This window comes from Oryctolagus cuniculus, chromosome 8, assembly GCF_051225735.1.
Source record: "Oryctolagus cuniculus isolate XC-2025 breed Fujian yellow rabbit chromosome 8, ASM5122573v1, whole genome shotgun sequence".
Lineage (NCBI taxonomy): Eukaryota > Metazoa > Chordata > Mammalia > Lagomorpha > Leporidae > Oryctolagus > Oryctolagus cuniculus.
In genome coordinates this window covers 106,113,611-106,136,911 of record NC_142874.1, presented here as the reverse complement: position 1 = coordinate 106,136,911, position 23,301 = coordinate 106,113,611, and the positions used below count along the sequence as shown (strand labels likewise).

The 23,301-nt window shown below is 41.9% G+C and overlaps 1 protein-coding gene across 10 annotated transcripts in view; it reads right to left on the bottom strand.

The window, feature by feature from the left end:
* FAM13A (family with sequence similarity 13 member A) overlaps positions 1 to 23,301 on the bottom strand; it is a 388,793-nt gene that overhangs the window by 277,730 nt on the left and 87,762 nt on the right. For all 10 annotated transcript variants that reach the window (XR_016212400.1, XM_070047870.2, XM_070047871.2 and 7 more), the window contains one exon: positions 7,577 to 7,754. Coding sequence is in view for 9 of the 10 variants with exons in the window: in XM_070047870.2 (XP_069903971.2) it covers positions 7,577 to 7,754 (178 nt within the window). In the remaining variant the exon portion in view is untranslated. The remainder of the gene's footprint in view (positions 1 to 7,576; positions 7,755 to 23,301) is intronic.

The window sequence follows — 23,301 nt, the reverse complement described above, 5'->3', positions numbered from 1 at the left end:
GTCTCTGCCTGTCTTAAACAATTTTAAAACCAAAGTGGGCAGAAGATCTGAACAGGAATTCTCCAAAGATGTACAGATGGCCAAGAAGCACAGGAGAAGATGCTCAGCGTCATCAGGAAACTGTGAAGGGAAACCACAGTGGGACTCCATCCACTCATCAGCTGGAAGGAAACAGGCAGACAACAGTGAAGGCCGGGAAGGATGGGGAGGATTTGGTTCTGTCATACGTTGCTGACAGGAATGCGAAATGATGCCACCCCTTTGGTAAACAGTTTGTTAGCTCCTCAAAATCTTAAGCAGAGTTGCCATGTGACCCAGCAATTCTACTGCTAAGCATACACCCCAGAGAAATGAAAAGCAAAGTCCACACAAAGACTTGTACACAGATATCCATGGCAGCGTTATTCATAATAGCCAAAAACTGGAATCAACTCAAATATCCATGAACCGAAGAGTGGATAAACAAAATGTCGTATAGTCCTGTACTGGAATATTATTCTGCAACGTAAGTGCTGGGGTACTGACACCTGCCATAGCATGGATTTTTTTGAAACATTCTGCTGATTGAAAGAGGCTAACTAATCACAAAAGAATACGTATTCTACGATTTGATTCATACAAGGAGTCCGCAATAAGCAAATCTCTAGACGCTGAAAGTAGACTGGTACTGAACAGGGACAGGCGGTGGTGGTAGGTTTTGGTAAAAAATGCAAAGTGATTGCTAATAGTGGAGGATTTATTTTTTGGGGTGGAAAATGTCCTCAAATAGACTGTGGTGAAGGCTGTACAACTCTGAACATAAGAAAAATTATTGAAGTCTGTATTTTAAATGGTGAATTGAATAGCATGCAGATTATATTTCAATAAAGTTAAGAAAACTGGAAAACCAATCTGACTTAATCAAACTAGCAAGACTTCAAAATTTTGGCAAAATCCTTTGTTGGCAAGACTCTGAAAATACGGGCATTTTTGTATGCTGCTTGTGGGAATGTAACACCAATCCATCCTTTATGCAGGAGAATTTGGGAAAATGTACTGGTGTCATAGATGCATTTGACCAGAAATCTCCTAACAGGGAATGAATCCTGACTATACAGGTTTATTTTCTATAGGATTATAATTAACAGTAAAATATTGGAAACAACTTAAATGACCTTCAGAAAAGTACTGTTGAATAAAACTTACTTCATTCTAGCGATGAAGTAACACACAAGTTCAAAACAGATCATTAACTGTTTTGGAGTGACCTCTAAGATTTCTAGATGAAGAGTCAAGTGAAGGACAAAGTCAGGAAGCTGCGGACATCAGTGTGTGCTCAAACATATAACACACACACACATATACATGCCTACACATACACAGTGTGCACTCATACAGTGTGTGCTCAAACATATAACACACATATACATGCCTACACATATACAGTGTGCACTCATACAGTGTGTGCTCATATAACACACACATATACATGCCTACACACAGTGTGCACTCATACAGTGTGTGATCAAACATATAACACACACATATACATGCCTACACATACACAGTGTGCACTCATACACAGTGTGCAATCATATACAAAACACACAGTGTGCACTCATACAAACACACACACATGTACATAACACACACAAATACCTGTATAGACACACTTATTTTATATCAAAAGAAACACTGGAAGGGTAAACCAAAAACAGCAAGAAGTCAACAGTGCAGAGAGAATAGAAATAAAAGTGAAACTTCTGAATATACTTCTTTGTAAAAGTTTCACTTTTGAGCCATGTTAATGTCTTACAAATTTAAATAAAATTACATTAAAAAGGAAATGAAACCTCCGTACCTCCAAACTGAAATGAACCTAACTGTAGGCCACCGTGAAAAAATGATCACCCTGTACTTTGGCTGTACACCCCTAGTCATGTATTTTTTTTTTTTTTTTTGACAGGCAGAGTGGACAGCTGAGGGAGAGAGACAGAGAGAAAGGTCTTCCTTTTTCCGTTGGTTCACCTCCGAATGGCCACTGCGGCCGGCGCACCGCACTGATCTGAAGCCAGGAGCCAGGTGCTTCTCCTGGTCTCCCATGAGGGTGCAGGGCCCAAGTACTTGGGCCATCCTCTACTGCACTCTGGGCCACAGCAGAGAACTGGACTGGAAGAGGAGCAACAGGGACTAGAACCCCGGGGTGCTGGCGCTGCAGGCAGAGGATTAGCCTATTGAGCCGCGGCACCGGCCTAGTCATGTATATTAAAAGGAGAGTAACATCTGTAATAACATCTTAAACATTACTCAGTCATTTCACTGATGTTGTGAGGCTTTGTGTCTGCACACAGAATATACATTTTATCCATATTGTGGAGGTTAAAACAAGTTAAAATGCTTATATTTTTAGGAAGCAAGATTTCCTTTGTCAGAGAGCAGAGAGGCAAAGAGAGGCTCTTATAATACTAAAGTTGAAAACAAAATATCAATATAAATCCATTATTTCTTTCAGGCAGTCATCCAATCTCTCCTTTGTTAATTTATTTCCTGGCTCTAAAAGTCATTATGTGCTAAAAGCAATGGATTTTTTTAGCACATAGATCTTGGTTTCTATACTTGATCTTAGCCAGAAGCCAGGAAGCAATAGATACTGGCTTCTAAATACCATTCATCTGTAAAAGGAACCAAGGCTCCCTAAATAAATGGCTAATTACATCCTGGAACGTCATCTTTAGCCAGACAGGTAGGAAATACTTATTAAAGGGTCATGTTAAAAGGACACCACAGCCAGCTTGAAGGGGTTCCTGCAACTGGCCAATCTGAGATAATTTGAGCATCAGAAAAATAGAATACTGGTCATTCCCTCTGGATCAAGAAACGTTCTTTATAAAAGAAATCCACCAAATAAAGAGTAGTAGAATTAGAATCAACATTCTGTAACTCAAAAAGAATTGATTCAGCTATTAGTTAAAAGTTTGACAGAACATATGTTTGCATGATGCCCAGGTAATTCCCAACAGGTCACCTGTTAATTGCAAAGAGAATGCCACAGCTTTACAAAGTGGTGACCTTAACTAAGAGAGCAAGCTCCAAATCAATATCATGGGACAACTTTTCGTCATGTGGCTCCAAATGAGAGGCACTACCAGGTACAAAAAACCTCTAATGCAGTGTTCCTGGCAAAAACTTTAACCTAAATCGAACCAAGATGTTTTTTCTGACTTAAAGGTTACAACCAATCCAGTAGACAGAAAAGCAACTTTAAAAACGCCAAGAGGAAATACTTACACAGAGCCGAGCATACAGTATCCACAGGATGATGCCTGGTCTCTTAAAAAGGCAATGAGGATGGGGAAGTAAAAAGCCAGTGTGCGGAAGCAGAGAGAACCAAGGCATGGGCAATAGCACACCCACATGGGAGGACTGCTCTTTATTTAGACCTGGTGGGAGGGAGGGAGGGGTGGAAGTGCCACTACGTCCTTAAAATGCTATGAAGGAAATACATAAAACTTGTATAACTTAAAATAATATATATGTATATGTGTATGTGTGTGTGTGTGTGTGTGTGTAACACAGACAGAGGCCTAACAACCAAATAGGATGCATGAGCTGTGGGGTCCTGGTTAGAGATCAAAGGACACTTTTGTGACAAATGGGAGTATTTGAATACAAAATATCCTCATGATTTGATGAACTGTCAATTTTCTTATGTGCAGCAAGTACATTATTAAGTAGCAAAGGTCCTTATATTTAAGAAATGCAAGATTAAGTATTTAACAGTGAAATAGCTGAGATCTGTAACTTATTTTCAAAAAGCTTACATGCAGAGATAAAAAGTATGTTTTATCTAGTTAATAAGAGAATCTATGATCATTAAACTGTTCTTTCAAATTATATGGCTAAACTTTCAACATGAGAAAAAGTTTAAAAAGCAACCAGGATCTGATAAATTAATAAACATAAAAGTAGAAATTAATGAAACAAATGTTAAATTGATTTATTCAATAAAATTAACAGATTCTTTAATAACAACAAATAGACAAAAAACTTGACTATTCTGATCAAGATAAGTAATGAAAAGACAAAGCTAACATCAGAAAAGAGAAAAAAGATGTAATGACAGATAAGGAATTTTAAAAATTTAAAATAACTCCTGTTTAACCTTATACCACATACATTTCCAAAGCTACATGAAATGATATCTTCTCATAAATGGAATTTACTGAAGTACTAAAATTAGCTTAAGCTGTGGTTAATCACATGGAATCAACAAAATTCCATGGAAGAAATTGAAAAGCTATCAGAAATCTACCCTCCAAAAAGACATCAGATGCAAATGGCTCAATGGACAGAATATTTATGATGTGTGCATTATTACAGAATATAGAAAACTGCAAAAAACTTTCTGACTTGTTTTAGGAGGTGACCATAATCCTGGTACCACAGTGAACCAGGTCATATTTTTTTTTTTTTTTTTTTTGACAGGCAGAGTTGGACAGTGAGAGGGAGAGAGAGACAGAGGGAAAGGTCTTCCTTCCGTTGGTTCTCCCCCCAAATGGCCAACTACAGAGACAGGTGCTTCCTTTTGGTCTCCCATGCGGGTGCAGGGCCCAAGCACTTGGGCCATCCTCCACTGCCTTCCCGGGCCACAGCAGAGAGCTGGACTGGAAGAGGAGCAACAGGGACAGAATCCGGCGTCCCAACAGGAACTAGAACCCAGGGCACCAGCACCACAGGCAGAGGATTAGCCTAGTGAGCCATGGTGCAGGCCTTTTTTTAAAAAATTTATTTATTTATTTGAAAGGCAGAGTTACCGATAAGGAGAGAGAGAGAGAGAGAGGGAGGGAGGGAGGGAGGGAGGGAAGGAGGTCTTCCATTCACTGGTTCACTCTCCAAATGACGGCAATGGCCATGGCCAGAGCTGGGCCAATCTGAAGCCAGGAGTTTCTTTCAGGTCTCTCACACGGGTGCAGGGGCCCAAGGACTTGGACTATCTTCCATTGCTTTCCCAGGCCATAGGAGAGAACTGGATTGGAAGTGGTGTAGCCAGGACTCCAGCTGGCACCCACATGGGATGTCAGCATTGCAAGCAGCAGCTTTAGCTGGTATGTCACAGTGTCAGCCCCTCAGTTCATAATTTTATAACTATATATCAAATACTTTGACATACATGTACATATTTAAAATTAAGTGAGCAAATATATAACTGTTCAGTGCCTGGTGGAACCGTGCCTGGCATACAGATAGCACTGCATCAAAACCAATGCTTCTTCTTCCTTACAACTAAGGCTACAACTACCCTTTCCCTTGCTTGTTAGTGTTTCATGGTGAAAGAATGCCACGTTAGTGGCAGCTTCCCACTAGTCACCTTTATGATGCTTGTGGATGACGTGTGGCCACTGGAACTGGAATGTCTAGTTTCCCTTGACCTAGATGAGAAACTCCCATCACAAAATAAATCGCTTCCTTATCTCTAGGACCCAATCAGATAAATGAGACAGTGCAGGACTGGGTGAGGGATCAGTAAACACTGCCTGTGTTAACTAGCCTCTGCTTCCCTGAGAAAGTCCCCTGCTGTGATTCCTAGATCCCTAAGTTTAGAAGAGGTCATTAGTAGATCACAACAATTGAATGCGCTGAAAGCTACCAAACTTCACACATACAAGTGACTAACATGGTGTATTTTGTTATGATAAAAAAAATTTAAACCATACTATTTAGTAAAACCTGTAGTAAAAACTCCTTACTTATTGACATTCTGATTCATTTATTGAAGGTTACCAAAGTTCAGGATCAAGCCTAATTGCATAAATGAGCAATGAGGCATAGATTTGTGTTTGAAGCTTATTAAATAAGCATTCTATTTACAAACTCATCTTTACCTATTCTAGAACCTAGGGTTTCAAAATTATAGAGTAGTTTAATAATTACACCTTTATTTTTTTACTTAGAGGTCCCAAAGTATTGTGGCACAGTAGGTTAAGTCACTTAATGGGATACCTGCATTCCCTATCGAAGTGCCTGAGATCACCCTGGCTCTGTTTATTTTCTAATATTTATTTATTTATTTGAAAGGCTGAGTTATGGAGAGAGGGCAGGGGGAAGAGACACGAGAGAGGTATTCCATCTGTTAGTTCACTGCTCAAATGGCTGAGAGAGCTGTAGCTGGGCCAGTCCAAAGCCAGGAGCTTCCTCTAGGTCTCCCCGATAGGTACAGGGGCCCAAGTACTTGGGCCAGTGTCTGCTGCTTTCCCAGGCACATTAGCAGGTAGCTGGATCAGATGTAGAGCAGCCAGGACTCAAACTGGCACCCACATGGAATACCAGCATCTTAGGCAGCAGCTTTACCCACTACACCACAACACCAGCCCCCAGTTCTGTTTCTGATCCAGCTTCCTGCTAACGCACACCCTTGGAGGCAACAGATAATGGCTCAAGTACTTGGTCTCTACCACTCACAAGGGAGACTCAGATGGAGCTCCTGGCTCCAGCCTGGCTCAATTCTAGCTACTACAGGCATCTGGAGTGAACCAGTGATGGAAAGTATGTGTGTGTATGTAACTATTACCCCACCCCCATGAAATTTTTTGAAAATGTATAAAAAGAACAAATATAGACTTTTCACTATTACAGAGCTACTGAATAATATAAGAAATTAGTGGACTCTGTATCTGAGATGTTTAATCATGAGACCATGACATGTCCTATGGAATACCATTTCCTCAAAATGAACATCACTAAAGTTACAAACAGGACAGTCAGTAAGATAGAACTTCCCCTACGCTAGGCAGTGAATGACCCAGATCTGTAAGGCTAGCAGAACCCATCCTTAGTCATTCTCAGAAAGCGACACTAGTTCTGGGCAATTAAATGAGCCTGAAGATTAATGGAGTGGAGACGCAGATACATTACCAACAACCAAAACAACAACAACAACAAAGACAGGAATTTCTGGGAGCTTTTACAATATGAGTCTCTCAGTGTCTGTATGTCGGTCTGTCTCTCCCTATAACAAGAAGGAACATTTTTGGTATCAGAGGGGATTAACCTGAGAGTTAAAAGCTGGATTGCAAAGATCATTTTTCTTGCATCACCAACTGAAGAGCTTTACAGAGTAACGGGGAGAGAGAAATAGAAGTTTCACGAAAGTTCTGGTGCTTAGGGACATATCAGTGACCAAAGCAGACTAGTTCACTTCTAGAAAATAAAGGAGCTGGGGTTACATTTTTCTTGGACAGGCAATTGAGCTTTATAATTATTAACAAATTACTCACTATAGCTTACTCCTCCCTTTTCTGCTGATCAACATTTCAGATTTCTATAAAGGCCCTTTCAGTACAAAGTAAAACTTGGTTCCACAATCCGAAAGAGGTTATTTTAACGATGATGAACTGGGGTTTCCTACAAAGGCTTACTGGCCCTCCTCAAAACTGGGAGGGCAGCAATGCGAAAACACCCAAAGGCAGGATGGAACTCCTTTGGCTTAAGCTGGATTATTTTTCAGACTGAAATACGCTCCTGGATCCCAGCAACGTCAGACAGTAGTCAACAGAAAAGCAGACACGAAGATGTTGGCAGCAGCATTCCACGCACTTACTGAAAGCAATTTGGCCCGAAGACGGTGGCGAGATTGTGGACGTTCATGCGGTTCTGCGCGTGGTGTTGGGCCACTTGCCTCAGGAAGTGGCAGAGGTACTTGAGGAGGCAGTAGTGGGGCTCCGGCAGCTCCTTCAGTAAGTCTCGCAAGCTGCTCTCCTGCGTCTCGCTCCTGCCACCTGGAAGAAGAAAAGGAACAAGAAATGCTCTCAGTCGTATTTCACAGGTCTAAGTCAGCCTAACTTTTTATCCAGAAAAAAAAAATAAAATTCCTTGGAGACTGTGCTAGGCCTTGAGCACCTGACATTTATTTATTTTTATTTTTTTATGTTAAGGAGTTATTCAAGAAATCCTAAAAATCTTGAGTTCCATTTAAGGTATAAATGGGTTTATGTTTCAATTTTGTGGTTTCTTGTACAAATTAAAAAAATGGTAAATTTGTAATCAATAGCAGGCTCTTCTGTCTGATATATGGCATCAAGTTGTCAACAAGAACTCTTTTGGTTGAATAAAATTCAATGGCAGAGGCCTTCCAGGATCATTGTGGGACACTAAATTTAGCCTCAGGACACTGTGCACAGAGATAATAGGAGAAAATGTCAGATTCCTACAGTTTTTAATCTTTGTGTAAAAAAAAAAAACAACTTATTTGATAGGCAGAGTGAGAGGGCAGGGAGAGACAGAGAAAGATCTTCTACCCTCTGGTTCATTCCCCAAATGGCCACATGGCTGGGGCTGGCTCAAGCTGAAGCCAGGAACCTGGAACTCTACCCAGGTCTCCCACGTGGGTACAGAGGTCCAAGTATTTGGACCATCTTCAGCATCTTTCTGAGGCACATTAGCAGGGACCTGGACCAGAGGTGGAGCAGCCAGGATTCCAACCAGCACTCATATGAGATGCAGGGTCACAGGGGCCTTAGCCGGTTGTGCTTCTACATGGGCCCTAACATTTTAATCTGAAAAAAGGACTCTCTTATTGGTCCAAGTCTAGTCAGGCCAAAATCTACTTGGAGATCTTTTTCATCTTGATCCTGTTTGGGGCATATCTTCAAGAGTCTATCCTTGGTGTCATAAATAAGAATGTCAATTGTTAAATCAACAGGAGTCACTATGCACTTGTTCCCCATGTAGGATCTCTGTCCTTAATGTGTTGTATTATTTGAATTAATGGTAAAACTACTACTCAAACAGTACTTTATACTTTGTGTGTCTGTGTGGGTGCAAACTGTTGAAATCTTTACTTAGTATATAATAAGCTGATCTTTTGTATATAAAGATAATCAAAAATGAATGAAGAATGGGATGGTTTGTTGGTGGGAGGGTGATTATGGGGGGAAAAACCACTATAATCCAAAAGTTGTACTTTCAAAATTTATATTTATTAAATAAAAGTTTTTAAAAATAGTCTATCTATGGGGCATAGCTTCAAAATGTTGGAAGAATTCTGCAAAGTCATTTTAGCCAGAAGGTCCCCACCTTGATATCTGACCAAATCATTCACACTCCTCCAGCCCCTGCCCTCTCCCAGTAGCCACCTCAGCCCGCCTCTAGGCAGGACCCTGCCGGGTCAGTTGGGCCACACACCCCTTGCCCCTGGTGTTTCTTTTAGTCATTCCCATCCACTGAATGGCCCCACCCCACTCTGCTCCTGGGTAACGATTTCCCACACTTCCCCACTACATTCCAAGCAGAGCCCATTCCTCTCCCCTACTACAAAACCCCACTGTGGGAGGCCCTCTGACTACCACAAACATCCCAAATTCAGTGGGCCTTGCTACTCTCCAACAAGTATGAAAATGCAAAATGTGCTCACTGCTAAACATGTTCTGCATACTCCCATTCATGCACAGCTATCACTCTCTGCAGTTTCAATCACCTGTGGTCAACTGTGGTCCCAAATACGATATGAACAATTCCAGAAAGAATTCATATTTGATATCACTTTTACTATTGTATAATACTCTCGTTGCTCTATTTTGTTACTCTTGTGGTTAATATCGGGCTGCGCCTACCTATAAATTAGACTTTATAATAGGTATGCATGTAGATGAAAAACATAGTACAAGGTACTTCAAAAAGTTCATGGGAAAAGAAATGAAGAGAGAAATTATTTTGGTGCGAACATTTTGAAATTCATACCCATGAGCAGACATAAGGTTCAATACTCCTGGAGGTTTCAGGCATCCACTGGGGGTCATGAACCAGCCCCCACAGATAAGAGGGCACTTGCATAGTTCAGAATTCCCTATGTGACTCTCATACAGAAGCTCAATACTTAGCCAAAAATTCACACTAAGCTCACCTCAGTTTTCTGGATTGCTTTTGCCAAGGCTTAAATAAAGTTACTAACTTAAGTTTAATTTGTTGTTCTGTACCAGACAGCAAATTTTTAATAGTGAACAGTTGAGGGGGATAGTCAGTCTATCCTTTAACAGATGCCTAGGAGATTGAAGTCTAATCCAATGATAATTAATACACAAATCAGATGCCTTAGATAAGCCGGCTTTAGCAGTCAAATGAATAAGAAACAGAAGAGAGGCAAATGAGATACAAAGGAAGAGGATTAGTTAGTGTTGCAAAATACAGCACAACGTGGTGCCATGGCAGGAAGTGAGAACACAGAACACATGCAGAGAGTCATGCACAGTGACCTGAGTGTCTACAGAGCACAGGCTGAGGAATCACTTCCTGGGTGGGGATTCCAGCTCCACTACCCACCACCTATGTGACTCAGCGGCATTGCTGATGAGGACATCATTTTCCACTGCTCTATGAGTATAACTAGCAGGGAAATAAAAGACATGGAAACAACCAGAAGGATTAAAAACCCACTGAAGACTACCCATTTCTCATGTCTTTAAATTAAAAAAAAAAATGAACCAAGAGAAAATATAATTTTGCTTTTTCTCAATGGTGACTGATTCAAAGTGGGTCTGCATGCTTTCAAGGGTGTGTAATCTGTTTAAAACTGTGATCCAGGGGTGGATATTTGGCACAGTGGTTAAAATGATGCTTGGGATGCCACATCCTCTATCAGAGTGCTTCCTGCTGATATGCCCCCTGGATGGCAGCAGGTGATGCCTCAAGTCCTTGCGTCCCTACCACCCACGAGGGAGACAGACTGCGTTCCAGACTTCTGACTTTGGCCTGACTCAGCCCCAGCAGTTGCAGGTATTTGACGGAATAAGTTAGTAGAGAGAAGATCTCCCTCTCTCTTTCAAGTAAATAAATTTGTGACCTAATGCCCAGCACTTCAAGCTACAAGCAATGGCATACCAACAGTCTGGAAAATGGGCTTCTTGGAAATGACTTTGAAATGAACCCCAAACCCTAAGGCAGGCCATATGGGAAGCTTCCAGATCAAGTAAGACAAATATTCAAGATAGCTATGCATTTACACCAATACCACCTTTGGAAAAGCAGTACTTTTATCATTTGCTTCCAATTTCTGAAATGCAATAAACAGTATTTCTAGGAAAAAAATTAATGAGTAATGGGAAGGGAGATGGACATACAAAAGTTTCAAGTTTAACAAAATGACACAAAATCCTTTACAGCATCAACGGAAGAGTCACTACTCACATGTTCTCAGCAGACAAAAGTCACTGAGAAAGAAATGTATTGCATCTGCCTCCTTCTACCCAAGTTATTCACATATCCTGTGTTAGAAGATGGGTTCATGTGTCACCCACTGGGCAAGGATTTGGGGATCTTCATCAGCGGCTCTGACAGCAGTACACTCATATTTGAACCTCAAATATTTATAATTTACTTCCTGAATCCTTGTTCAAAGACTTAATACCTTAATTTATTAGCATGCCATTTCTCACCTCACTTCTTACTGATTATGTGCTTACATACTGCAAATACATAATTTGTACTGCAGTTCCAGGTATGTGTGGTAACCACCACCATTACTGCCAGGCTGCAGCGTTCCTGCACACATGATTTGCTTTGTGTGAGAACAGTAATGGCTCAACGTCTTCAGAGGAAGCTTGTGGAAGAACGTGCAAGGTGCCACAAATGGAGGCAGTGGTGCTAAAAATGTGCTTCTTCAGGGCTAGTGTTGTGGCATAGCAGGTTAAGCCACTGCCTGAGACTATGCATGCCACATGGGCGCCAGTTCAAGTCTCAGCTGGTCCATGTCTCATCCAGCTCTCTGGTAATGTGCCTGGGAAAGCAGTAGAGATGCTTTGGCCCTGGAACCCACATGGGAAACCTGGATGAAGTGCCGGGCTTCAGCCCTGGCTGTTGCGGCCATCTGGGGAGTGAATCAGTGAATGGAATCCCTCTCCCTCTCCCTCGTCCCTCTCCGTGTGTGCATGTGTCTCCTCTTTTTGTAAGTCTGCTTTTCAAATAAATACAACTAAGTCTTTACAAATAAATACAACTAAGTCTTTACAAATAAATACAACTAAGTCTTTACAAATAAATAAATGTGCTTATTAGAAAATGCCTTCTGACATTTGCAAGAAAAAAAGTTCATGAATCAGGTTGAAGATCTCTTATCCAAAGTGCTTGATATCCTAAGTATTTCAGATTCAGAATTTAAAAAAATATTTGGGAGTGGGGGGCAAGCACTGTGGTACAGTGGTTTAAAGCCACAACCTGTAGCACCGGCATCCCAAATGGGTGCTGGTTTGAGTCGCTGCTGCTCTATTTCCAATCCAGCTCCCTACTAACGAGCCTGGGAAAACATCAGAGGACAGCCTAAGTCTTTGGGGCCCTGAACCCATGTGGGAGACCTGGAAGAAGCTCCTGGCTCCCGCCTTCAGATCAGCCCAGCTCCAGCAGTTGCAACCATTTGGAGAATGAACCAGTGGATAGAAAATATCTTTTTCTCCCCCCTTCTCCACGCTTTAAAAAAATTAAATGATTTTTTGAATATGTACATAAATGAGATATCTTGAGGGAGGGACTCAAGACTAAAACCCAAATCCATTTATTTTTGGAAACCCTCATACATGTAGCCTAAGGATAATTTTATATAGTATTTTCAGTTCACCTGTGCTTGGCTGTGACCCATCTATGGCAATAGGCATGAAATTTTCCACTTGTGGGCATCGAGTTGGAGCTCAAAAATTTCAGATTTTAAAGCACTTTGGATTTCAAATCTTTGGGATGGGGATGCTCAACCTATAGTGACTTTATTACGACTTGCATTGTTTTTTGATTTGCCTTTACCTGAATATAATAAATAAGCCCTCATTCATTCATGTTCTTGTCTTTATATTGAAAATAACGATGGCTTCAAGATCTCACAATGTTATTTAAAAAAAAAAGACTTAGCAATGCTTCTATTTTGGTGTATTAGACACTATGGTATGATAGTTATTGAATACATCCCATGTGTCTTAAACACCAGGGATAGAGCACTGAACAAATCAAACTCCATGCTTTTAGGAACATACTCTTAAGCAAGGTGTAGACAGGCGTTAATCACATAAACTGTGATATATATGAACACAAAGCCCCTGAGTCCTGTGAAGAAAGATATGGCAGGGAAGTAAAGAGTGATGCCAGGGTGCAAGATGGTATTCACCCTTCAGGATCAGGGAAGGCCCCTCTGACACCCTACAACCGAGCAGAGCTAAGGGGAAGAGGAAGTGTGTGCCAGGCAGAGGAACAGGCACACATGTACCACGGTCGGGTCATGAGGGGGAGGCCAGTCATGTGCTGGTGACCAGGCGATAGTGCAGACAGGCAAAGCACAAACCGTGACACTTATGTTAGATGCCATGGTCTCTCTCTCTACTTTTTCCCGGGATAAGGGTTCAAGTGGTGGGGAGATAAAATCTGATTTAAGAGCCACTTCAGATACTGTGCCAGGTCTAGACTGCAGGAGGCATGGTTGAAAGCAGGAAGACCAGTGAGGGGACAAAGGAGACAGCCCAGAAGAGAGACTGGTGCTTGGATAGACTGCACAAAGGTGAGTGGTAGGAACAGGTGGGTTCTGGATATAGTCTGCATGTGTCCTTTTTGTTTTACACATGAAAGTGGTCTTATACATGAAAAATACAGGTATGAAATGTTCATCAGCAAATGAGTGATTACTCCAAGCCAGGCACCATTCGCAGCTTTGGGATACATCAATATACAAACAGAAATGCCTACACTCATGGGCAGGGGAGACATTAAGTAGTAAATCAAGTAACCTGCTGGAGGAACTCTGGTGAGGGCTGGTAGTTGTGAGTATAAGCAGGACTGTCAAGAAGGCCTTACTGAGAATGTATTCTGTAAGTACAGTTGAACATCCACAAATTGGCAACGTAAGCTCTTTCAAAGCTGGAAGCTAGGGCACAGGTTTAAGTCTCAGCGGCTCCACTTCTAATCCAGCTCCCTGCTAATGCTACTGGGAAAGCAGTGGAAGATGGCCCAAGTGACTGGGGCCCTGCCACCCATATAGAAAATCCAGATGGAGTTGCAGGCCCCTGGCTTTGGCTTGGCCCAATGCCAGCTGTTGCAGCCATTTGGTGAGTAAACCAGTGGATGGAAGATCTTTCTCTCCCTCTAACTTTTCAAGTAAATAAGTGAGGAAGGGAGGGAGGGAAGGGGAGAGGGAGAGGGAAGGGCAGAGGGAGAGGGAAGGGCAGAGGGAGAGGGATGGGGAGAGGGAAGGGCAGAGGGAGGGGGAAGGGGAGAGGGAGAGGGAAGGGGAGGGGGAGAGGGAAGCTGGAGGCTGAGTTTTAACCATCTTTTAAATCCCCAGTGTCTTGTATATGAATGGTGATCAGGAAATCACTTTAATAGAATGACCCACAGTTTTAAGGCACACAGTAAGACACACTAGCATAGGAATAAAGGAGCATATATTCTTCAAATATATTCTAAAGAACTGCGGAATGAGGTCACCTACAGAACTAGCTGGGTTGGGTGTTATGAAGGAACCACGTTACCGACAGCATTTACCAGAAAGAAAAGACCCGTTTGGCTGACACAGGTTAAGGACATTCAGCAATGAACTTCCCCACACAGGCCTCAGAAACAGAAGGAAACTGCACCTCTGCAGATAAACGGATGCATTTTAAGTGCTTTAACTTCGCCATTTTTTCTAGAATTCCATTGGAATAAAAATTAGAATAGCGTGATAATTCCTGAGTCCAAATGTTTTAGTAAAATTTTGCAGATGGCAACAATGATTCATAAAGGAAAGTCACCATTTCCTGGAACAACACTCTTCTTGAACTCCTTTCTCCACTCATGAAAATTGTCCTTCCAAATTCTTCAAGGTTGCATGAATGCTTTCCTTTGTTGTGGGCTAACTTTGGCCCATTACTCAATCTCAAATATACAACCAGCATAGTGGATGTAGTGTGCAGAGAAATCTACTTAGCACTTGAAGGCCATAAATACTTTTGTGCCAGGTTAAGTAGCAAACATTGAACCATGTGACAAATATTTGCTATCATTATAAAAAGATTAGGCTCTACTGGCATGCTGTACCTGTATCACAGAATAGCATCTAACTCTCATCCTGACATTTATCCTAGTGCTTGTCAGTCACCTGCCTTGATTTTCCTTCGCCTGTGGAGTTACACTGCACTTTTAATCTTAGCCTCAGGGAGAAAGAAAAAATAATCAACAACTGGCAAATTGCTAATCTCTATCATGATACAGCTTAGAGCCTTGAGAAGGTCAACCATTTAAACAACCAAAATATTTATCCTCACGGGGACAGACTGATGGAAGTAATTCCCGCCCTCCCCCACCCCCTTCATTGAGTCTTACCAAAGGATTTGTGAAAACTCAGATAGCACAATGAGCTGTGGCAGACACTGCAGATGGAGAGAGGTCACAAGACTAAAAAAACTGGCTGGTTCTAGAAGTTCGCAAGCCAGAGAGGCAACAGGGACCTTTGCCTTACAACTGCACAGAACTGAATTCTGCCAGTAACATGAGTGAGTTAGGGAGAGCCCAGCCTGACTGTCACCTTGATTTTGGCCTTGAGAGAACTGGAGTGGAACACTCAGCTGAGCCTACCTGCTTCTCACCCATACAACTGTGAGATGATAAATCAGTATCATTTTAAGCCACTAAGTTCATGATAAGCAGTATCACTGAGGCAGAAATAGGAACCTACCACAGGTCCTATTAGAGCCAAATAGACTGAAACAGGGAAATTATGAAACTTTTCCCTGTTCACACAGCCACCAAATAGCTGAGCTGCCATTCAGATCCAAGCTGTCTGGCCTCACAGCCACGCTGTTACCTGCATATTCTTTCACAGTTAGCTGTTAGTATAGTACACAGCATCTAGCACTGTTTGAGACAAAATCCTTGAGTAGTAGGGGATAAGAAGCTTTTTGTTCCCCAAAGAGAAAGAGACAGTGAAAGAGAGAGAAAGAGAAGGGGAGAGAGATCTACCATTTGCTGGTTCACTCCCCAAATGCCCACAACAGCTGGAAGTTGTGCAAGGCCAGAGACAGGACTCTGGAACTCAATCTAGGTTGCCTACGTGGGTGGCAGAGACCCAGCTACTTGAGCCATCACCACTGCTTTCCAGGGTGTACAGTAACAGGAACCTGTACTCAGAAGCAGAGCTGGGACTTGAACCTCAGCACGTCTACACGGGATGTGGATGTCCCAAGCAGTGTCCTAAATACTGAGCCAAATACCCACCCCCGCAGTGGGCATCTCTCAGGTTCTGGGGGATATCATTTTAATAAAAGCCAAAAAAGTATTTGGGCAAAAATGTTCTACTAGCGACATGAGAATAAGCAAAACACAAATTCTATTTGTTTCTAAATATGTATTCACAGAATAGGGGGACAATAATGAAATGTCGGCGAACCTGATCATACTGGGTTTTGCCTCTGCTTTTCACATCCAGGGGTGAACTCATTCCCTCAGAGTGATGAGAACTCAGAGACAACAAAACCCACGAAACCAACGTTTTCCTATGCAAAAAGTTCAGCTTCGTACAGACCTCTCACAACCTGTGACAAAGTTCTCAAAGGCCCCACAAGTATTTCTCAAAGGACGACGGCACGATAAAGCGACTAATAAAAATTAATAAGTAACAGTCTATTCTTAAACATCATTAATGAAACTATAAACCTTCTGATTAGATCTGCAAGGCACAGACGTATATTCACTGCCAAATGAGCCCATATTTACAAGGAAACTCCTGCTTCCAGGAAGGTCTTGTTTGAGCAAGAGCAGAGGCTGGCGTGAAGAACAAAGATTCAACAGACACTTGACCTGTCAGTCCCATAACCAAAAACAAACTCCTGAGGATACAAAAACAGCAGCAAATCAAGTTTGTTTTGTAGCTATTTCCTGAATGCTTGTCAGTGGGGACTGGTGGCATAAATGAAAAGATTTAAGACAAATGTACAACAATCCACTTGTATTTCAAAACTGGGAGCTCGTATCTAGGTTAGATGTTAAACACAAGCCTTTAACAGCTGAACAAACTGCTTGTGGGAGAAAGCAAGCACACAGGAGAGTGAGAAAAGCAATCATGGCACACAGGCAGGGGCACCTCCCACAATGCAATATCCCAACTAATAAAACTTGGCTTTATCCATAAATCTAACGTTATATTAAGTGGGCAAGGTACAGCTCCTGTGCACATTCAGTGGAAATCATATTATCACCACTTCTTTTCTAGGCACCACCGATTAAATGCTCAGCGGGAAGGGGTCTGTAAGTGAATCTGGTGTCATATGAGCTCAATTATCAAGTGCAGAGTTATTGATGTCTATTCCATTTGTCCCCCCTTTTTTCTCTTAAGGGCTTCACATGGTTTATGGACTCAAGTATAAAAGGCTGATTATTTCTGTGTGTTCAGAACAGCAGGTGTTCAGAACGCAGCTGAACACAGTTAGGGCCGAGCTACAGGAGGTTAGCAACGTAATCATCTGGCATCCCTTCAACTTGATATTCTTGAAACCACCATTCAGTATTTACTTCACATGGGCTGATCTGCTATTAACACAAGTTGCCTACTTTTCTTTATGGTTTATTTATTTGAAAAGCAGAGTTACAAAGATGGAGGGAAAGGCACGAGAGAGAGAGAGAGAGAGAGAGAGAGAGAGAGAATCTCCCATCCTCTGGTTCACTCCACAAATGACACAACACCAGGGGCAGGGCCAGCTCCAATCCAAGAGCCTAGAACTTCACCACATCTCCTACATGGGTGGCAGGGCCCTAACTATGTGAGACATCTTCCATTGCTTGCTCAGGTGCATCAGCAGGGAGCTGGATTGCAAGTGCAGCAGCTGGGACTCAAACCAGTGCTCATATGGGATGTTGGCATCACAGGTGGTAGCTAAACCCATTGAGCCACAACTCTGGCCCCAAGCTATCTACTGTAACTCATTTGTTGGCTGAACTGTCATCTTCTCTCTCAGCTCAACCAAATAAGATGCCTCTCCCATAAAAGCATTAGGGAAAAGGTGAAGAATTTCCTGAGAACATTACCCAGGTCCCACGTTATTCTAAAATCCCTAGTAGACATTATCATCTTGACCTTGGGGCTGTTGGACCTCCTCTTTTTCTTCTTTAAGCTCATAATTCTTCCTGCTATTATAAAATCCTACCCCATTTACCATAAAGATGGCTAAAATAAAAAGACAAGAATAGATGATGGCACAATATAGAGAAATTAAATACTTTCATTCATTGCTGGTGAGAACGTAAAATAGCACAGCTACTTTGAAAAATATTTCCTCAAAATGCTAACCATGTCAAAGTTACCATACAATCCAGCAATTCTACTCCAAAGTAGTTACTCAACAGAAATCAAAATATATGTCCAAACACTTATACACACACGTTTATAACAGCAAAAGAGTAGAAACATCTCATATGTTGTTTCCAACAGGTAAATGGATAAATAAATTGTGGAACCTGAGTGTTCATACGACAGAATACTAGCCTGCTACAAACAAGAATTCAGTTCTGGCACATGCTGCAACACGGATGAGCCTCGGAACACTATGTTGGGTCAAAGAAACCACTCACAAAAGACCACAGACCGCAAGATTCCATTTTGTGAAAAGTATATAAAAGGCAAATCTATACAGACAGGATGTAATGTTTGCCTGGGCAGAAGTGGTGGGAAGCAAGAGTGGGAGGAGGGCCATGACTGCTAATGGAAACAGGGCTTTTTTGGTGTCCTAAAGATGTTCTAAAATTAGGCAGTGGTGATGGTTGCACTATGAATAAACTAAAAATTACTGAACTATATACTTTACCAGGTCAATTTTATGTTAGATAATTTGTATCTCAATAAACCTGTTAAAAAGAAGTTCTGTTGGCTTAAAAGGCAAGCATGGGAAAAAAAGTCAGAGAACACCTTTCAAATAAGTTTATCATCTTTTCTCCTCATAGCCCATTAAAACGACAATAAAAGAATTACTCACCAGTACATTCAAATGCTCACATATACACACGCACTCACTCCCTCAAGGACGTGTTTCAAGACACATTAGCTGCTCTTACCTAGGACAACTTTGTTCAGGAATGCCTTTTCTTTCCAAGCCTGCATAACCCCACCTTCTATACTATCTCAGAGTTGAAGGCCACAAGAAGGGAAATAAAGATGTATACATGCACTCAGCCAAGAAAAACCATCTCATCATCAGGGCCTACCACCTGAGAGGTCATGGGGGGATTACAGATGCAAGGGTTCCCCTGTCACATGGATCTAGATGAAGGCAGACCAACTGGGACACTGCTAAAACGTCAGAAGTCACACATGGGAACCTGGGCATCTGGCACCACCTTTTCCATTGATTCTAGCAGTGGCTTTGAACATCTGACAGGTACCTTGGCTGACACATAGACACCAACCTTTTAATTCTGCTCTAGGTTTACCTAGAAGTTAAAGAATAGTTTATATATAGGGCACTGCCTATAGGAAACCTAAAAGATGCATATTGAAAATGGAAATGGCTAAACCTTGGGGTTTAATACAATGATTCTGTTTTTCATAGGAACAGAAATCTATGAGGGTTGAATAATTTCAAAAGAAATGAAACTTCTCAGCAAGATGGAATTAACCTAGGAAATGAAACAAGTCATAGACTTTCTACTTTGTATGGAGCTCCAACTGGCTAAGGAATGACACTGTTTGATAAGCAGAATTCAGCCAACATTTGCAAGACACTGTTACATTTGCAAGGCAAAACCACTCAGCTCCAAACATTACAAATGATATCCTGACAGTATAGACAAAAGACAGGTTTAATTCCACGTTACCTAAGGAATTCCTCACAGAATGAAGAAAACTAGAACCAAAGGCTCAAGCCCAAGTCAATTCATTAGATTTCTTGGCAATTTGCCATTGTACTGATTTGAAGGGCCCTATTCGTAAGGTGGTTTTCTTAAGAAAAACCTTTGCTGTCTAAATCATCAAATGCTCACATGCTACAACTCACAGGCACTTAGCTTTCATGTCTTGTTTGTACAGATGCCATTATAAAATTCCATCCCATTTAAAATCAAGTATCTGGGATAAAAAAAGGCAAGAGAGAATTTTCATTTAAAGAGACAGATTGATCATAGGCGTCTGTCTCATCTTCAAGCCTCCACTGAAATAAATGTAAAATATGTTTAAAAAACATAAACACCCAAGGGCCAGAAAAGAAAAAGAACAGCAGAGAAGACAGAAATAGATGAGATTTCAGGAGACATTTGGAAGTGGATGCAAGAGACAGAAAACAGACTGTTCCCCAGGCTGCCAGGCACAGGGAGCCCTGCCACACTCAGGCACCCAGACAGGCAGGCTGGCAGGTGGGGTGCTGAGGCTTGGTCTCTGGGTACAATCAAAGAATTCCCAAACACCTGAGGTAGCTAAGGACTAGGTGAGGAACACAGCAGTAAACAGCAGCAGTGAACGCTGCTAAGAAGGAAGGAACCCACTAACAAGCATCCTTCCCACCTCCCTCCCACTCTGCTCTTCAGGAGCGCAGTTGCTGCACAGGCTGACATCTGGGGGTCCCCAGATGAAATGCTGCATTCCCCCTTTCTGCTATCTAGTTCTCCTAAGAAGTACACCAGCAGACAAGCCCCCAGACCCACTTAGGATGCTATTCTGAAAACGGGCAAGAATCACTGCATGTTTCAGTAAAGGGAAACAAAGAAAAGCTCTCAGATAACACAGAGGGATGACAAGAAGAAGTTAACTCTCGCTAGCATCCTCAGGAAAAAAAAAAAATGAGACCAGAATGCTCTAAAACAATAGGGCTATGAAAAGCAGGAAGAATATTTTGGTTATTAAAAAGACAAAAGCTGAAAATGTTTTAAAAGCCTGGAAAAAGTGAAGACATGTCACAGAAAACATAGAATTAAAATAGCTTTGGGATAGGCACTTGATACAACGGCAGAGGCTAAGACGTGGCTTGAGATACCCACATCCCATAGCAGAATGCAGGTTTTGAGTCCCGGCTCCTTTGCTTCCAACCAGCTTCCTGACAATGGGAGGCAGCAGTTGGTGGCTCAGGTACTTGGGTCCTTGCCACCCACATGAGACTAGGAATGAGCTCTAAGCCCCTAGTTTCAGCCAGGACTAGCCCTGGCTAATGCAGGCATCTGGGGAGTGAACCAGCAGATAGATCTATCTCTCTGCATGAGTGAGCACAATGAATAAGAAACTCCAGAGAGGGACCAGCACTGTGGCATAGTAAGCCAAGCCTCCATCTGTGGTGCTGGCATCCCCTATCGGCACCGGTTTGTGTCCTGGCTGCTCCACTTCCAATCCAGCTCTCTGCTATGACCTGGGAAAGCAGTAGAAGATGGCCCAAGTCCTTGGGCCCCTGCACCCACATGGGAGACCCAGAAGAAACTCCTGATCAGCCCAGCTCTGGCCATTGCGACAATTTGGGAGTGAACCAGCAAACTGAAGACCTTTCTCTCTGTCTCACCCTCTATCTGTAATTCTACCTCTCAAATAAATAAAACCTTAGAGGGAGACTGACTGACTGACTCCAGGGAAAGAAAATGCAGGAAAGGAGCTCTCTGATGACACCTGCAACAGACCCAGTTGGGGAGCACAAGAAAGATGCGTCCAAAGAGGAACCTCTCCAGAAATGCATCATCTGATAATGCCAACAAAGGTTAACAGTGGATTTGTTGGAGCAGTTTGAATTGAAAAAAAAAAAAAAAAAAAAAAAAACAAAAAAAAAAACCTGCAGGTAGATTTATGGAAAATTATGTGAGAAAAAAATAAGCCAAATATTAACATCAGCAAATACACTGCACATGTGTACATACACACTCATAACAAGTCAAACATTAATCATGAATGGGACTAGAACTGTGTTATAACAATGTTGGAAGAAATTGTTTGAACTAAGTGACAGTGTAACAGAGCTAACTGCACATATTTTATGAGCAGAAATGATGAGATGATGTCTGAAATTTAACAATCAACAACACTATAAGGCTATTATTAAATGGAAGCAAACACACAAAGCAACAGTTAAACCAGTTAAAATCGATTTTCTCTGGGAAAGATGTAAGACCTGCCAAAGATATAGAAGGAGTCTGCTGTTTAATTTTGCTTTAAAGATTTGTTTATTTGAAAGGAAGAGTTAGAGAGAGGGGAGAGAGAGAGGTCTTCCATCTACTGATTCACTCATCAAATGGCTGCAACTGCCAAAGCTGAGCTGATCCAGAGCCAGGAGCCAGGAGCCAGGAGCCAGGTCCCACATATGGGGCAGGGGCCCAAGGACTTGGGCCATTTTCCACTGCTTTCCAAGGTGCATTAGCAGGGAGCTGGATCAGAACAGAAACAGCAGAGACTGGAACCGGCACCCATATGGGATGCCAGCACTGTAGGCAGCAGCTTTACCCACTATGACTATGACACAGTACCAATTTTCTTCATGAAGTTTTCTATTTTTTTAAACTTTTATTTAATAAATATAAATTTCCAAAGTACAACTTTTGGATTATAGCGGCTTTTTCCCCCCATAACCACCCACCTACCTGCAATCATCCCATCTCCCACCCCCTTCCCATCCCATTCTTCATTGACTCATTTTCAATTCTCTTTATATACAGAAAATCAATTTAGTATATACTAAGTAAAGATTTCAACAGTTTGTACCCACACAGACACACAAAGCATAAAGTATTGTTTGAGTACTAGTTATGCCATTAATTCACATAGTACAAAACATTAAGGACAGAGATCCTACATGGGGAGTAAGTGCACAGTGATTCCTGTTGATTTAACAATCGACACTGTTATTTATGACTTCAGTAATCACCCAAGGCTCTTGTCATGAGCTGCAAAGGCTGTGGCAGCCTCTTGAGTTCGCCAACTCCGATCTTATTTAGACAAGGCCATAGTCAAAGTGGAAGTTCTCTCCTCCCTTCAGAGAAAGGTACCTCCTTTGATGGCCCATTCTTTCTTTTCTGCTGGGATCTCACAGAGATCTTTCACTTAGGTCATTTTTTTTTTTTTTCTAGAGTGCTTTGGCTTTCCATGCCTGAAATATTCTCATGGGCTTTTTAGCCAGATCCAAATGCCTTAAGGGCTGATTCTGAGGCCAGAGTGCTGTTTAGGAATCTGCCATGCTATGAGTCTGCTGTGTATCCCACTTCCCATGTTGGATAGTCCTCTCCTTTTTTATTCTTATCAGTTAGTATTAGCAGACACTAGTCTTGTTTATGTGATCCCTTTGACACTTAATCCTATCATGATCAATTATGAACTGAAACTGATCACTTTGACAAGTGAGATGGCATTGGTACATGCCACCTTGATGGGAC